The 18,287-nt window shown below is 40.1% G+C and overlaps 1 protein-coding gene across 1 annotated transcript in view; it reads right to left on the bottom strand.

The window, feature by feature from the left end:
• Positions 1-18,287, bottom strand: part of SORL1 (sortilin related receptor 1) — a 5,131,225-nt gene that overhangs the window by 2,226,886 nt on the left and 2,886,052 nt on the right. The window contains exon 24 of the mRNA XM_044081038.1: positions 5,186-5,308. Within this exon, the coding sequence (XP_043936973.1) occupies positions 5,186-5,308 (123 nt within the window). The remainder of the gene's footprint in view (positions 1-5,185; positions 5,309-18,287) is intronic.

Here is an 18,287-nt window from a genome sequence, read left to right as displayed (position 1 = left end):
CAAACACTGGAGGTTCTGACCCCTGATGAGATTCAATAAGAGTACCCAGAATCTCTTCCCTGACCAGAATCTGTGGAATCCCTCTAGGGCCCCCCAAGTTGATCTACCATGTTTGCCCCTTGACATCTGGAGCAGATGCCTACAAAGCCTCAGAGGACAAGCAAAAGAAGAATCTATGCCAATCTCCGATGTGTTTGTGGCACATGAATCCAATGTAGATAACAGATGGCCTGCAGCACTTTCACCCACTTCAAGAGAGAATGTCAGGTGGAAGATGGACAGCCAAAGAATCTGGCCAAGATTTCTTTACCTTCTCCTTGTTTAATGGGACCTAGGGGTCATGCTACCTTGGGCTAACAGTTGAAACCTCCTGTTCTCTAGATAGATGGCTAGGAAAGACAACAGACTTGTAAGAATCTTACATACAAACATTTTACAAATGCTACAGACGTATGGTCTTGGGAAGCACTCAGACAAAAAAAAACATTGTTTGTGACAATATTTATGCTGAATCTGCCTTCCACACTGGCATTCCCCCTTCTTGGAAGACAAACTCTAGTAACCAAAAAAGAAGACCAAAGAAAAAAGAAAAAAAGACGCCAAAGGGGCACTTAGGGCTAAGTATTCAGTACAGGAAAAGAGCTTTCAGACCAATAAGTGATGACGGTGTTTGGAATGGCGGCAAAGAAGTTCTGAGTAGCTGCATCTATACATCAACTTTATGACCTATGTCCTGTATAAGGAACATATGTATGACATATGGCGCATGCAAGATTTAAAAGCTTTGGTATACTGGCCGATCTAGTAGAGAGCCATCTGACTTTAAGCCTTGGCATGGTCAGAATTAATATGAGAGCATCATCATTAAAAAACTCTCTTACCTTCAAAATGTGCAGGAATAACAGACTCCTCCTATGCTTTAATTTCTTCTCTTGGTCTTTTGAAGATACCGGCCAAGGTCCATATGAAGTCACCAAGAAAGTCAGATTTTAGTTCTTGAAAACAAAATCTTGCATGTCCATGATGTTGCTCCAAAATGACAAACAGCTTTTTGGTAAAAACCATGTACTTAAAGGAAGGCAAGGAGAGCTTAGATAATCTGTGGAGGGGCAGCCCACACTGCTGATCGAGAAGAAGGTTCTTCAACAACTGCACAACCTGGACTTGATGCTGATTTCATCCCCAAGCTAATCTGTGATGGGCTAGCGGCAGAGGATTTGAGCACCAACACCAATGTGGGAACTTTGGGCAATTTAAGTGCGGCTAAGCTGCAAGTCCATTTCATGGGACCTCTTCCTTGGATTCTTCTGAAAGTCTTCTTTTGTAAGAATCTACAGTTTCGTATTTTCTCCTTTTTCTGAAAATTTTTAAGACACCTCCTTGCCCTTCTTCATCTTTTATGAGTCTGTGGACTTAGAAAACTACTACTCTCTTTTCTATCATTTAAGTAATTTACATTTAAACACTGATAACTTTTAAGTGCCTTAGTCTATCAAAATGTTTACCTCTACACAATCTCCTGTATTACAGTCAAGCCCTAAGCATAACAAGTATTTGGTGCAGTAATCTTTTGGTGCTGTCTGCTTATCAAAACTACACCCGTTCAATGATTTTGGGGATACAAGCAGAAGTTCATGTTTCAATGCTCTTTTGAGTATTTATTTAAATACTGTTTAAAATGGTAACAAAACAATGAAAGAAATGACCAACAAAAGTATTATAAACCACTAAGCAGCAAAACATTTTTGTCAGTGCCAATGAAGAGTTACTGGTACACGGAAAAGCAAAAGAAAAATGGAGAAAGTAAACACCAGTGCAGGCTATATAGAAAGTATTGTAACATCTACATTAGTATCTGCTATGGCATGAAACCTGCATTGGTCTTCACAGGGAAAATATTACTGTAGAAAATCCACTTGTAAAATGGTACAAAGGTATGTACACCTAAATGTTACACTTCATCCTTACAGTGACTCTCTCTGAAGAAGATCCTTATTACTTAACCTTATCACACGAAGCACTATGGTGGACAGTCTAACAAAAACTGAGGATTCTGTTTCTGCTTTACCAATATGAATTTGTATCTGCAAGTCATAAATGTGTCAATGACAAAATCTTGATAGTTTATTTTATTCCAAAGTGGAGCTGTTAGATACGAACACCCTCAAAGATCTTGCTCTGGTTAATAATCACACTCATTCTGGATCTCTCTATGAAGAACACAAATTCCTCCCTTCCCACTTTGTGAATGAGCAGAATAGTGGGACAACATACACAGGATACGGAGCAGGAAAGAAGCTTGGAAGAGATGTGTAGCATCAGTTAGAAGAAAATGAAACAGGATGCCAAAATAAAGTAGTATCTAGCCAAAACTTACATGAACGCTTCAAAATAAATACACCCTTGAACATTTCATTTGAGCATCTCAGTTCATCACTGACAACTATACAGCTTAATGACACAGAAAACCTTATTTTGCTCAGGTTCTAGAATTGTAAACAGCTACCCAATTGTGTTCAGGTTCTGCTGCACAAAATCGTAAACAGCTAAGCAGCACACTAAAGGTAATAAAAAGACTTCAAATGCTTGAAATCAAATGTGACCCTGTTAAGGTTGCCAAAAGCCCAGAAACAAATTCCGATGTGTTTTTTATTTATGAAAATGTGCAAGCCCACATATCTGTGGTTTGGACAACTGTAGTTCAGGTGGTCAATGTACATCAACGCTATAATAAAAATTCACTATAGTGTGTGTGTATGTGTGTGTGAGAGAGAGAGACTTAGATGAAAAAATTATGAACTGTAAATGAAAAAGTAAAGGAAGAAATATCGGGAGACTTCTGAAAACTGAGTAAGTTATACTCTGATAATTAAAGGAGTAATCACTTAGTTCAAGTGGCCACAATGGAAAAACAAAACTTAGAAAGTCAAATTTCTATATTCGTTGTAAGCAGGCAGGCCTCTGCATTTTAACACTGGCATAACACAATGCATTTCTTAAGAGTAAGCTGTTAGAAAGTACTTCACATCTTTAAATGAACTTTGTTGATGGCAAGGATTCTCTGGTTAATAATCACACTCAGTGGACTGTAGATGTACATTATGCCCACCTGAACTACAGTTGTCCAAACCACTGATATGTGGGCTTGCACATTTTCATACATAAAACACACTGGAATTTGTTTCTGCTCTTTAACATCTTTGTCAATGATTTCCACTCAGCCATCCCAAATACTAATATAGTACAATATGCTGATGACTCCACTTTCATCTGCAGAGCCACCAACCTCCCAGAACTTCAATCTTACACACAAACCGCCTTCTCTGCCACTGAGGACTGGATGTTGCAAAACCATTTTTTGCTAAATGCTAACAAATCTAAAATACTACTCTTCACTCCTTCAAAATCCTGCCCACTTGATAATAATTCTTTCCAAATCAGAAGCCACAACAATTCTCCTATAGAAATCGTTCCCTATGCTAAACTACATGGGGTTACCATAGATGAAAACCTAGAATTTGACACACATATTCAACTCTTTGTGTCTTTTGGCTTTTCCCGGTTAGGGGTCGCCACAGCGGAACTCCGGTCCACTAATGACTGGTAGTGGATTTTTACGTACCGGGTTACCAGCCCTGACACACAACCTTCAACGAAGGCATGCCCCACTCATGTATACCTCCACACAGAAGACGCTCTAGCTGAGAATCGAACGGGACAACGTCTTGCTATGAGGTGACAACGCTACAGCAGCACCACCACTGCAGTGACACACATATTCAACTAAACATAAAAAAAACATCAAAAACTTGGCCTACTATATAGAAACATCCACAATCTCACTCCTTCTACTAGACAAACTCTTGCCACCATCTACCTTCCCCCCACTCTAATGTATGGTGCACCCATACTAACTAACCTATCTGCCTCAATCTCTTCCAAAATGGAAAGTTGTTACAATAAAATCTCCAAGTGTGCCATAAAAGCCAAACACACCTCCCACCATTGCTCTGCCCTCCACATTCTTAACTGGCTAGAACTTCCCAACCATCTGGACTACCTCTAACTTACTACTGTCCATAAGCTATTCTTTAACCCTACCATATGCTCTGCTTTTTCCAACTTCCTACAACCTTACACTCCTAACAGGCCACTTAGATCTTCCCACCTAAACCTTCTGACTGTCTACAAACCAACCCGTCCTGCTGGACGGCACCTCCTGTCCTTCTCCTTAGCCAAAAAATGGAACTCTCTCCTGCCTTCTTTATGGACTATTGAAAACACTAACAACTTCAAATAACATCTCCATTCGTACTTATTCAATAAGTGGAAGTGCAATTGCACTTTACACACCTAGCCTTCTTCTCTTCTCACTTTATATTTTCCCTACTTCTCCTTTGCCTACTACACTCCTCTAGAAATGACTTAACCCCTCTAGAAATGACTCTCTCTTCAGCATTATTTCCTGTACATTTCATACATATTGTATCTAGTTTTCTTTCCCTGTTCTCCTCTCCCTTCATTTGTACCTGTTCTGGCACCCAAAAAAGACACATTTTCTATACAAACTCTGGAATTGTTTCCTTGCAATATATAACCTATTTGCTAAATTACTAATGTACCAGTTCATGTCTCTATTCTACAAAGTATTTCCACCAGCTCATGTCTCTGTTCTCAAAAGTGTCTGCACTCTGCATCCTCAATTGCTACTATAACTTGCTTATCTTATATATCTGCATCCTGAGGAGTACTTTATCTGAATGCTTAATGCTTACTATGTAAAGTGCAGCTTTACCAATGTACCAGTTCATGTCTGAATTTTGAATGGTTACTTAATTCACAAACTCAATGTCTACTATGTAATGTGAAGCCTTACAAATTTACCTGTTTATGCCTCTGTTTTTTTCTATACCCTCCATATCAATTGTATTTTGCTTAGCTTATGTATCTGTATCATGAATTGTAACTTTATCCAATATCTAATGTTTTACTATGTAATGTTGGAGCTTTTCTCCCTGGGCCTCCACTGAAAATGGGCTCTCGAGCCCAGTGGACCCCCCCCCCCCTCCCGGCTAACAAATTCAGTCTTACACAACCCGGATGCTTTAATCTCCCAGTACACTTCCCTTCTGATACCTGGATTATTTCATCTGGAACATTAAACAATACAGAAAGGCATTCTTACCGCACTCATCTTCATCACTGTTGTCTCCACAGTCATCTTCACGGTCACATTTGTAGGACAGTGGTATACAGGCACCTGACAATCGACATCGGAACTGAATGCTGGGATCACATACTGCTGCCACTTTTGAAAGAAAATACAGCGAGAGGATAAATACAATTCAGCAGTTTGTGCAAATAAATGAAAGTAATCAATGTGTAAGTTAACACCAAAAATGTACAGGAAAAATAAATACAAAATTCTCTACAGATGCTAGACCATTTTAAACAATATACAACTCAGTATCTTATGAACTATTCAATATGTTTTCTGGCTTTCATAAACTTTAGAGATACATGGTAATAAATACTAAGCAAGCACCTCTTTTCCACAGGTGACGAACACATGAATTTCAACCACTATTAAACAAGTTCGGACAAGTCCTCTAAAGTGCACGGAGTTAGTTAAACCTTTAGTGAGCAAAGTACAAGAACACACCAGTGGGGAGAATGATGTGAACTAAAAAAATTCAAAGAAACAAAGAGAAGGATTTTATACCTCAGAAACATGAACAAGGGCATGAAATTTCACAGGTTCATTTGTCAAACTGAATTAAAGGAAGCTCATTTTTTATGTTATCTTCTACATCCCTTATATCCATTTGTTTGTGTGTGCATGCACACGCACGTGTACATACACATATAGACCACAGGGAAAACTGGTACTTGTGAGCAACAAGACTGCTGGCTGAGACTACTTAAAAAAAAAAAAAAAAAAAAATCAGGAAAAAAACATGCACTGTAGACAAGCTCGTATGATGTTTCAGAGTAATCAAGTAATTATAACTTTAAAAATAAACATGTCTTTACTGAAGAGCAAATCCAGTTTAAATGATATGTAGCATTCATCTGCTTTAACACTGAGACTATTGTTAATTAACTAGAACTGGAGTCATAAATGTATGTCACAGGCTGTTCATCCAAGCTACAATAGGGCAAGTTCATAGATTCATAGGTGGTACTAGGCTATCGGCCCAAGGGCCTATACAAGCCTAGCCATAACAATTCCCTGGATATTTCTTCCCACGATATTCACTTCCCTGGACCCTTGTCTAGCAGGGTGACTGACGTGACTCCCGGAGTGAATCTGCCATCTCCCATCCAATCGTCAAGGTTCCTTATGAAGAGGGCCGAGGAGGCGCTCTGCTTGACATATATGGGCAGACTATTCCAGAGTCTGGGGAGTCTCTGGGTCAGGAACCTATCCCCTCCAGCATGTTTTGTTCATTGTGATGACAAGATTTAGATCCCTGGAGCATGTGGCTCTGAGGGAATGGGATTTCTTTAAGTGGAGCATGTCCAACAGCTCAGGGTTTGACATGGCCTTAAGTTAAGCAGAGATCGCCTCTGAGTAGACAATATGCCACAGAGTATAGCTGGAGTTTTTTTAAATGGTCAGCATAGGGCATCTGCTTTAGGCCTGTGATTCTTTTAGTGAGGTATTTCTATGGCCTTTCCAGCTGTTGCAGATGTCTTGTGAGGTGCATACCAAATGGGGCGTTTTACTCTATAATGGGTCTAATGAGGGATGAGTACAGTGGGAAAATGACCTCCTTTTTTTGGATGAAAAGCCCTTTGTGATGAGGTGTGCCACACAGAAGGATTTCCTGACTGTTTGGCAATATGAAGAATTGAAGGTGAGACCACTGTCCACCTGTGTCCGTAAGTCTCTCATCACACTTTCGATGTTTAGTATACTGCCACCTATGTGGCAATTCATGGGTACATGTTTTTTCCCAAAGGGGATAACTACATTTTTTGGCATTAAGCTTGAACCCATGGCTCTGGCACCAAGCATCTATTTTTGTAAGGCCCTTTTGTAGAATATCCACATCATTTGGGGATTCAATAATTGCTCCCAGTTTGCAGTCACCTGCAAACTTTGTTAGCCAGAGTCCCTTAGTGTTGGCATGTACTTCAGAAAAGTAGATGCCAAACAAGAACGGTCCCAGGTCTGAACCCTGAGGTACTCCACTTGTCACTTCTCTGGAGCTGGATTTGCAGTCGGCTACTTTTACAGTCTGGGTTCTGTCAGTAAGTCAGATGGCAACCCGAGTGACGTAGGGATTTATGCCCAGCTTAGTATGTTTATCTATGATTCCAGAGTGAGGGATGGTGTTGAAGGCCTTGGCGAGGTCCAGATAGGCTGTGTGGACTGCCTTACCCTCATCCACAGCTCTGGAGACTGATTTGAAGAAGTCAATCAGGTTCAGGAGACAAGATCGGCCCTTCACGAACCCAAACTGGGTGGGGTCCAGTATTTGAAGGTTGCCAATGTCTGTTTATAAGTTCCATGATAATGCGTTCCATGCCCTTGCAGATCAGGCTCTTCAGACTGATGGGATGGTAGTTCCCGGGATCTAAGGTGGATCCCACCTTGTGGAGTGGGATAACTGTAGCTGTGCGCCACTGTGGGCACGAAGCCTGAGGTGAGGCTATGATTAAATATGACACTTAGGTGAGGTGCCAGTTCATTTTGTAGTTCATGTAGTACACAGCCCGGGATGTCATCTGGTCCCATGGATGCTGTATTCTTAAGCTTTGGGGAGAGCGGTTTCTACCTGTGTGGCCGTGATTAATGGAATTTGGCAATCTTTTGGTATTGAGATAGGCCCTTTAGGGGTGAGAGGGGGGTGAAGTTGGCACTAGATCGATCTGCCGGGATATTGGCAATATCCTTGGGATCAGTATATTTAATGCCATTCTGTTGTAGCTCAGAGCAAATCTGAGCATTGCCATTTAGATTCTTGACATAACTATAGAATGCCTTGTGGTTGTCTTTGGAATCTTTGGCAATTTTATTTTCGTAACTAGCTTTGGAGAATTTTTATGAGGGATCTCAGCTTCTTACTGAGGCTGGTAAGGGAGTTTTTTGCATCCTGGGATTTTCCTCTTTTCTGCAACAGTTTCTTCCTTCTGTTGTATAGTTTTGTTTATGGCAGGGGACCAACAGATTGGCTTCCTTTTTTTGGAGGAGAGCGCCTTGGTTCTATTTGGGATGGCACGATTCATGGACGACTGGATGTGCTCATACAGTGCCTTAGTGTAGGATTCGGCAGTAGACCTTTCAACTCGTGTCTGTATAGGTGTCATGAAATTTGTAACTTCTGACTTGAGTAGCATGAAAAGGCTGACACCGGTAGTTGCTTAAAAAACTTTGTTAGTGCTTTCATCAAGTTGCAATACACTTAACTTCTTCAGATAATTAACTGAATGTTAAAGACAGTTTAAAAAGACATTTCATAGTCACATGATCTAGCACACATCACATGATTACACTAATCTCATTGTATCATCCCCTTAAGAACATAAGATGTATTGTTTCAAATACTGTAAAACTAAGTACTGAATATACATTTTCCTACATATACTTTTCTACATTTATGTATATATTTGTGTATATATTCCTAACTATTACTATAAAAATATATTTAATTAAATTAAATTTACATACAGAAAATACAAAATATATCAAAAATAAACCACATATAAATTTTAGGAACTATGAAATACATTAAACACTAGTCCATCCTAATAATAATATTATTTCATCTTTTGAGGCTCTTTAATTTCAAAACACATGCCAAAGAGCATACATCATTTAGCCCTGGTCTCATATAAGCCCCAGTCCTTAGCTGCCAGATCAATTCCTTTTCTTCAAGTTTTAATCCCAGTGGGCTTCCCCTGAAGTCAAAGTCCACTTGGTCAATTACTATGAATATAAAAGAATGACCAGGATGGTTTGGCGCATGCCTGGCTAATACATTCTCCATCCTAGCTTTCCTAATATTGTATACATGCTCGTATACTCTCTCCCTTAATTTTCGCTCAGTCTTGTCGATATAAAAACCTGCGCAAGACTGGCATGAGGAAAGGTAAACAACCCTAGTGGAATTGCAATTGTATCTTGCTTTACTCAAAGTTGTTCCCTAAAATGCTAAAGTGATTCCCTGTTTGCATAAACCTACAATAGATGCAGGCTTCGCAATTATACATACCAGGGCCATGTACTGATTTTGGTGGTTGTAATTCTAACAAGCTCTTCAAATTTTTGCCCCTCTTATACACCACACTTGGAGCCTGTCCCAATTTTCCAAGCTGTTCATCTACAAGAAAAATACTCCAGTTTTTCTGCAGGATCCATTTAATGCACTCAGCATCTGCATTAAACATAGTTATAAATGCGTGCCGATAATCGGCTGACATGGTATTCTCCCTTCCTGTGAGTTGCCTTTGACCATCTACACCTCGCATTGGGTCATCGGTCCCTAAAATTGCTCTAAAGTGACCATTTTCTCTCTTATTTTGAACTTCTACTGCCAGATTAGTTAACAAATCGGGTGAGTACCCCTACTCGAAAACATCTGTACTAGAAATTGACACTCCTTCTCGAAATCCAACATTGTAGTGCACATCCTTGCAGCCCTGACCAACTGTCTGACTATGGACCTTTTTTGATGTCTGGAATGGGCACTACTGTAATGGAGAAAGGAGTATGAGTAGGCATCCTTACGGTGAAACTTGGCTAAATAGCATTTGTTTACCTTATCTTTTCTCAGTTCCACATCCAGGAACAATATTTTTTGGGTATGAAATGCATAGGTAAATGCTATAAAATCAGTGGTGTTGTTACAATACACCATAAACTCCCCGAAGATGTTCTGTCCACCCTTAAAAATCAGAAAAATATCATCTAAAGATCTGGTATAGTAGCAGATCTCTGCCATATAATTGTTGGTTATACTATGCACAAACTGGTCCACCCAAAAAGCCATGACTAAACTGGCGAAACTGCCCCTCACCGGGGACCCCATCTCCACGCCTGTATTTTGTAAATAGTACTGACCATTGAATAAAAAGAAATTGTTAGACAAAATTATATCTAAAAGTTCTACAATTAGGACTATTTCAGAGGCAGATACACCCCTTTTCGCCAATAATAAACTGAGCCATTCAATACCCATATCATGGGGAATGACCGTATATAGGTCTTTCACGTCTATTGTGGCGAAATGATTGTCTGGTTGGAAAGCCAAATTATTAACAGCTTCTAGGAAGGACCAAGAGTCCTTGCAAATGAAAGGTTCCTTTTGCACATATTTCTTCAACAGCCCGTCCACATATTTCGTTAATGCATACGTCATTGAATCTCTACCGTCACGTACTCCAAAAATTATAGGAATTTTTGGTGAAAGCATTGTTAAGTAATTGAATAAAGTTAAATTTATTCTACCTTCAATAAAAAGGTCACTGATGGACACTTTTATATGCTTATATGTTTGGTTCACTTCACTTAAGGAAACCAGAGTATATGTGTCTGAATTGAGCATATTTTCCATTCTATAAATGTAATTTGCTGAACTGAAGAATACTAAAACACCATCTTTGTCTGCTTTAACAACTCTAATATCAGCTTTCCTTCGATCATCAAGCAATAACCATTAGTCCCTTGTTATATTTTTTATTTTACTGTTTACATTATTCGGACGCGGATTTACATTAAAATTATTGCTTGCTAAATTTCTTAAATCGATCTCACACATCTTTTCAAACACATCCAAAATTGGGTGTAACAGTGGGTTATAAACACTAGGCACTCTGTATTCCACATCAGCACTCATACTGTTAGTTAATAATAAACTCAGATTTAACTTACGTAGGTACATTTTAAGATCGATCAATACCCTACATAAGTCCATCCTCTTTTTTGGAACAAATTTTAAGTCCTTTAGAAAGAACATTAACTAAACTAGGTTCAACTTGATAATCCGAATAATTAAAAATCTTCTAATCGCTTTCAGTATTAGTAATAACAGAAGGCAATCCAGTGATGTTATGTTCGTACGGCTCAAGTATGTCATCAATAAAGTTTAAACTGCACATATTCAGTACCTCTAAATTTTCAAGAGTTACCTCCTGCAGCCCCCATCACTTGTTGCTCGCTCTCCATTCATTGTGGCTTTTGTTCTGGGCTCTACGGTTCTGGTTTTGCCCTTGGTAAACATTGCCTACATTCACTTGGGTGTCAGAGTTCGTAGCAACAGGCGTTTGAGAAGCGCCTGTTCAATTCAATAATCGTTCGCTTCTCGTTATTTCCACACCATTTGATGCATTTTCACCCCTATAGCCCTCATTTATTCTCATTTTTTCACATTGCTCCATAAGAGGAGGATGACTGTCCAACTCTACTTGTGTCGGACCAATGTTGCCTTGATGGAAGGAATTTGTAAAGTTAGTATTTCCTGTTCCTCGGAAGTTCCATGGTTGAGACAGGGGAGGCTCGGGATAAGCCATCCCTTTCTTGTAATCTACTTTGTCTAGATTCAATTTCTTGACTTTGAAAAGTTTTAACTTTTCAATTTGCTGGTCGATGCTAGAAAAAACCCGTTTATATTCAAACTGGTAACGGGTAAAGTCACGATCAGTTTTAACAGTATTATCCACTTCTTTGATTTCAAATGCAAGCAGATCCACCATCAGTTGGTAATGCTTGACCAGCATTTTCAATAATTCAATACCTTGCTGGTCAAATAAATTTAGAATCTCCATATGGAATGTGGAGTTAGGTACAAGTCCAGTTGGATAGCGCCAGGTTCACAGTCCCTTGGAGACCTGACGCCGTTTGATACATTCTCTAAAATAGAGAATTTTGAGTTGTAGTTGTTTTAGTTTGAATGATTTGTAGTCCAACTTTTTAAGTTTTTCCACAATACTGCAACTACTTGGAGAACTGTCAAGATTAACAGTTTGGTTCACCCCATTCGATAGAAACACACCTGATTGCAGCCAGTCATTTAGCTCTAAAGATGGTGAAATATCAGTCGTGTTGCTATTTAAATTACTGATAATGTGCTGAGGTGAACCTTCGGTTGTTGTTCTGGTAAATGGAATCGGGCTGAAACGGTTTAGGTTCCACTACTGAGAAACCCTCTGCTCTCTGGGATTTAAACTCCGTTCTCCCTGCACCAATTCCATCAAACCGTCCACTTTTTTAGTTAGATCGTTGACAAACAAGGTCAATCGGCTTATTTCCGATCCTCCAGCTCACTGGTCATTCCCTCCTCCAGGCGAGAGCAATAAACCACTGGAAACATTTAAATTATTGGAACACTCACCGGTTGCCATGCCACAAATAAACTAGCAAAAGAACCAAAAAACAAACGACCAACTATTTAAAATAACAAAAAAGGCTGACACCAGTAGTTGCTTAAAAAACTTTGTTAGCACTTTCGTCAAGTTGCAATACACTTAACTTCTTCAGACAATTATCTGAATGTTAAAGACAGTTTAAAAAGACATTTCACAGTCACATGATCTAACACACATCACATGATTACACTAATCTCATTGTATCAGCCCCTTAAGACCATAAGCAGTATTGTTTCAAACATTGTAAAACTAAGTATTGGACATACATTTTCCTATATATATATATTTTTCTATATTTATGTATATATTTGTGTATATATTCCTAAATATTACTATAAAAATATATTTAATTAAATTACATTTACATACAGAAAATACAAAATATACCAAAAATAAACTACAGATAAATTTTAAGAACTATGAAATATATTGAACACTAGTCCATCCTAATAATAATATTATTTCATCTTTTGAGGCTCTTTAATTTCAAAAACATGCCAAAGAACATACATCATTTAGACCTGGCCTCAATATAAGCCCCAGTCCTTAGCTGCCAGATCAATTCCTTTTCTTCAAGTTTTAATCCCAATGGGCCACCCCTGATGTCAAAGTCCACTTGGTCAATTACTCTGAATGTAAAATAATTACCAGGATGGCTTGTCGCATGCCTTGCTAATGCATTCTCCATCCTAGCTTTCCTAATATTGTATACATGCTTGTATACTCTCTCCCTTAGTTTTCACTCAGTCTTGCCAATATAAAAACCTGCGCAAGACTGGCATGAGGCAAGGTAAACAACTCTAGTGGAATTACAATTGTATCTTTATTTTAGAGAATGCATCAAACGGTGCCAGGTCCCCAAGGGACTGCGAGCCTGGCGCTATCCAACTGGACTTGTACCTAACTCCACATTCCATATGGAGCTTCTAAATTTATTTGACCAGCAAGGTATCAAATTCTTGGAAATGCTGGTCAAGCAATACCAACAGTTGGTGGATCTGCTTATAACTGAAATCAAAGAAGTGGATAATACCATTAAAACTGATTCTGACTTTACCCGTTACCAGTTTGAATATAAATGTTTTTTTTCTAGCATTGACCAGCAAATTGAAAAGTTAAAACTTTTCAAAGTCAAGAAATTGAATCGAGATGAAGAAGATTACAAGAAAGGGATGGCTTATCTCGAGCCTCCCCTGTCTTAACAATGGAATTTCCGAGGAACAGGAAATACTAACTTTACAAATTCCTTCCATCAAGGCAACATTGGTCTGACACAAGTAGAGGTAGACAATTGTCCTCCTCTTATGGAGTAGTGTGAACAAATGAGTATAAATGAGGGCTACAGGGGTGAAAATACATCAAATGGTGTGGAAATAAGGAGAAGCGAACGATTATTGAATTGAACAGGCACTTCTCAAACGCCTTTTGCTATAAACTCTGACACCCAAGTGAATGCAGGAAATTTTCAACAAGGGCAGAACCACAACCGTGGAGCCCAGAACCAGAACAAAGGCCGCAATGCACGGAGTGCGAACATGGAAGTCTTACATGAAGGACACCTTTAAGAAACTGTTTGACCTCAAACCTACAGGCTAAAGGAGGGGTCAAAAGGTGGCAAGCATAAATAGCTGAAAGATGAGCTTCAAATGAAGAGTAAGCAAACCCAGCATGTAGCAATTCACACAAATAAGAAAGGACCACAGGAACCTCCACAGAAAACGGATTCACCAGACAGAAAATATCTTCCATTTGGAGAAATAAGATTTCCTGGCCTCCTGCAGGACCTGGAGCATGTCCTCAAAAAAAGTGCCTTAAAAGGGATTAAAACCCTATGAGCCAAGTGTCAGCTGAAGAGTGGACAAGTGAGGATGGATAATTGACCCCTTCTCTTGTGTCAGTAAGTCGACCCTCTGAGGTAACTTGTGGTGATTGCCCTTGGCTAAATTCAGAAGAGGAGGCAACCAATGCTGTCTGGGCCAAAAGGTAATCACCAACAAGATTTTGAGAGAGTCATGTTCAATCTTGAACAGGACCTTTGGTATGAGACAAAGGGGAGGGAAGGTGCAAAGAAACATCCCCTTCCAAGACAAAGAGCGGGCGTCCATCTTCCATGCAAAAAGACTTTGGTCACTGGAATAAAACAGAGAAGTTGCCTGTTCAGATGGGAGGCAAAAAGATCTACCTGAGGAGTACCCCACTGGTGGACAATGTCCAGAAACACATCTCCGTGAAGCATCCACTTGTGAGTCTGTGTTATGTACCTGCTCAAAGAGTCTGCCAAAAAGTTCTGTTCTGAAGGAATATAAACAGCCTGAAGAGTCACCTGATACTGGAGAAATAGATCCCAAACATGAAGAGCTAGTCTGCATAAGAGGTAAGACCTTGTCCCCTGACTGCTTGTTGATGTACCACATCAGTTGTATTGCCTGTAAAGATCTTGAGATGCCCTGGAAGAAACAGAGAATTGAAGGCCTGAAGAACAAGGAAGAGTGCTCTCACCTCCTTAAAACTGATATGGTCTGCTCTCTGATGAACTGAACAAAAACCTTGAACTTTCAGAGGGCCAAAAGAAACCTCCCACCCCACATCCAAGGCATCTAAAACAGTTCCTGTGAGGGGATTAGGGGCTGAAAAGGAAGCCCTGGGTTATGAGACAACTGATGAATCCACCACTGAAGCTTCAGCTTAAGGCATGGAAAAAGAGGAAAGTACAGTTTTGTACCTACCATAAATGTAGATGTTCGAAGATCCACATTGCTGCAGTCCTTACATATGGGTAGTCCGCTGTCCTCGGTCGGCCCGAATACCAAAGTATTAGGCTGACGTCGGTCAAGGCGCTTAAGACTGACATCAGGACGTCAGGGTACAAATGCGCATGACCGACGTCATATCCTCAGTCTTTTCTTGCCCCAGATGTCAGAAGGCCCTAAAAAGAAAGGCCAAAACCAAAAGACAGCAAAAAACAACCAACCACCCCTGCACTAATCATATTTACAATATTTACAATATTCACAACCCAAACCACACAACCGCCTCTAACTACAGAGGGAAGGAGGGAGTAAATTGACTGCAGCAATGTGGATCTTCGAACATCTACATTTATGGTAGGTACAAAACTGTACTATGTTCTTCATCTCACATTGCTGCAGTCCTTACATATGGGTAGAATCCCAAAGCAGAGGTAAGGGAGGATGGCAAAACTATAAAGCATTAGGAGCTGCCAAAATGCCCTGTAAAACTGCAGTGGCAAAACCAGCCCTAGATTTAGAGTAAAGTGGAAGATGGTAATGCTTAGAGAAAGTATGCACTGAACTCCAAGTAGCTGCCTCCAAAATATCTTTAGTAGCCACCCCCCTTAAAAAAGCTGTAGAAGTGGCAGTAGCCCTAGTGGAATGAGGCCTAATCCCAGCTGGAATCTCCTTACCATGATGGGAATAACAGAAAGCAATACAAAACCAATCCACTTAGAAATAGTTTGTTTTGAAACAGGTTTGCCCTGAGAACCCAAAGCAAATGAAACAAATAACTGCTGAGACTGCCTGAACCCTTTAGTTCTGCTCAAATAATATCAACTGCCTGTGTATATCCAAAGTGTGTAAAATCTTTTCCCTTTATTTTGGGGTTTGCATAAAAGTAGGCAAATGAATAGCTTGGTTTAAAGCCACACTAGAAACCACTTTAGGCATAAAGGAAGGATTAGTACGCAAAGATACCCTATCCTTATGGAAAATTAAGAAAGGCTCAACCGCCATAAGGGCCTGTAATTCAGAAACCCTTCTCGCAGAGGTAATGGCCAACAAAAAAGCAGTCTTCCATGATAAATATTTCAACTCGGCAATAGCTGCAGGCTCAAAAGGTTGTAGAGTGAGTTTCTCCAACACAAAATTGAGATCCCAAGCAGGAGTAGGAGCTCTACGTGGGGGTCTTATATTCTTTGCCCCTCTAAGGAATTGCTTAAACAAAGGATGAGAAAACAATGGTGGGTCACAGTCATAGTGAGCAGAAATTGCTGCAGCATGAACCTTAATAGAGGAGAAGGACAAACCTTTGTCCAGTAACTCAGTAAGGTATTGAAGAGCCACACTTAAATTAGGCTCAGAAAAGTACAGTTTTGTACCTACCATAAATGTAGATGTCCGAATTGGATAGCATCTGCAGTCATAACAACTGGGTTGTCCTGTCGTCAGGCAGCCCTTCAGTCGGCCGGATTCCAAAGTCCGGGTCTGGTTTCGGCTGATGTCGCACTTCACCCGACGTCATCTCTGTTGGTCTTCGGGTATAAAAGCATCAGCCGACGCCATTTTCTTCAGTGTTTCTTGCCCCAGATGCCAGAAGCCCTACAGAAGGCTAAAAATTTTGGATAGATGCCAATGTTTCCAAAAGATAGAGGTAAACACAAAAATAAGCATGTATGTACATAAATACAAACAAATACACCATGAAAGAAATCCCCACTAGCTAGCTATTAGAAGGGTAAACACCCTAGGAGTACCACAGAGGGAAGGAGGGAGGTAACCCTGACTGCAGATGCTATCCAATTCGGACATCTACATTTATGGTAGGTACAAAACTGTACTATGTCCTTCATGGATGCATCTGCAGTCATAACAACTGGGTAGAATACCATAGCCAACTAGGGAGGAGGATAAAAGTAGATTATGGTGTGTTTAGGATCCCTTGCAGAACAGCAGTGGCAAACCCTGCTCGGGATCTGGAATATAGAGGTAAATTATAATGCTTGGCAAATGTATGCACGGAGGTCCAAGTAGCCGCCTCAATAATGTCTTTGGTAGCCACTCCTCGTAAGAAGGCTGTGGTAGTGGCTGTTGCCCTTGTAGAATGAGGTCTTATGTTCTGTGGAATTGGTTTTCCATGGAAGGAGTAACAGAATCGTATGCAATTTTCTATCCATTTGGAGATTGTCTGTTTGGAAATAGCTTTTCCTTCCCTTCCTGTTGCATAGGCTACGAAAAGTTGGTCAGTCTTTCTGCTATTTTTGTTCTGTCCAAGTAGTAGCGTAGCTGTCTATGTACATCCAAGGTATGCAGTATTCTTTCCCCTCTGTTTTGTGGGTTGGGAAAGAAGGTAGGTAGGTGGATTGCCTGGTTTAAAGACACTCTGGATACCACCTTAGGCATAAATGTAGGATTAGTCCTCATGGACACTCTATCTTGGTGGAAGATTAGAAAGGGTTGCACTGCCATTAAGGCCTGTAGTTCTGAAACCCTCCTTGCTGAAGTAATTGCCAGTAGGAAAGCAGTTTTCCATGACAGGTGTTGTAGGTCTGCTGTTGCTGCTGGTTCAAAAGGTGATAGTGTCAATTTTTCTAGCACAAAGTTCAAGTCCCAAGCTGGCAATGGTGGTTTCCTTGGAGGTTTTACATTCTTGATTCCTCTGAGGAACTGCCTGAGCAAAGGGTGTGAAAAACAGGTGGATCAAAGCTGTATTCTGCTGAAATAGCTGATGCATGAATCTTGATGGAGGAGTAGGACAGGCCTGAATGAAGTAGTTCGCCAGATACTCCAGAATGTTAGGCATATCTATGTTTGATACATCTTTTCCTCTTTCAGAACTCCAAATGACAAACCTTTTCCATTTCCCAGCATAATTCCTTCTAGTTGAAGGCCTGCGTGCTTCAAGAATAATGTCTTTAACTCTTTGTGAAAGTTCTGTATTAGCAGCTGCTATGTGATGTTCCATGCAGTCAGTTGCAGCGTTTTAGGTTTGGATGCATGGTGCTGAAGTTGTTCTGAGTTAGCATCAAACGCATCAGGCGTATTGGCCACATATTGTTCCGAGACATGCTCCTCAGCAGTGGGTACCAATGCTGTCTTGGCCAGTTTGGAGCTATCAGGATTATCCTTGGACGTTCCTCCTTGATTTTTAGTAGTACTTTGTGTATCAACGGAAGAGGT

Source organism: Protopterus annectens, chromosome 8.part0 (genome assembly GCF_019279795.1).
Source record: "Protopterus annectens isolate FY-2018-M chromosome 8.part0, PAN1.0, whole genome shotgun sequence".
Lineage (NCBI taxonomy): Eukaryota > Metazoa > Chordata > Ceratodontiformes > Protopteridae > Protopterus > Protopterus annectens.
The sequence above is the reverse complement of the archived record's forward strand: the minus strand, read 5'-3'. Positions and strand labels throughout refer to the sequence as shown.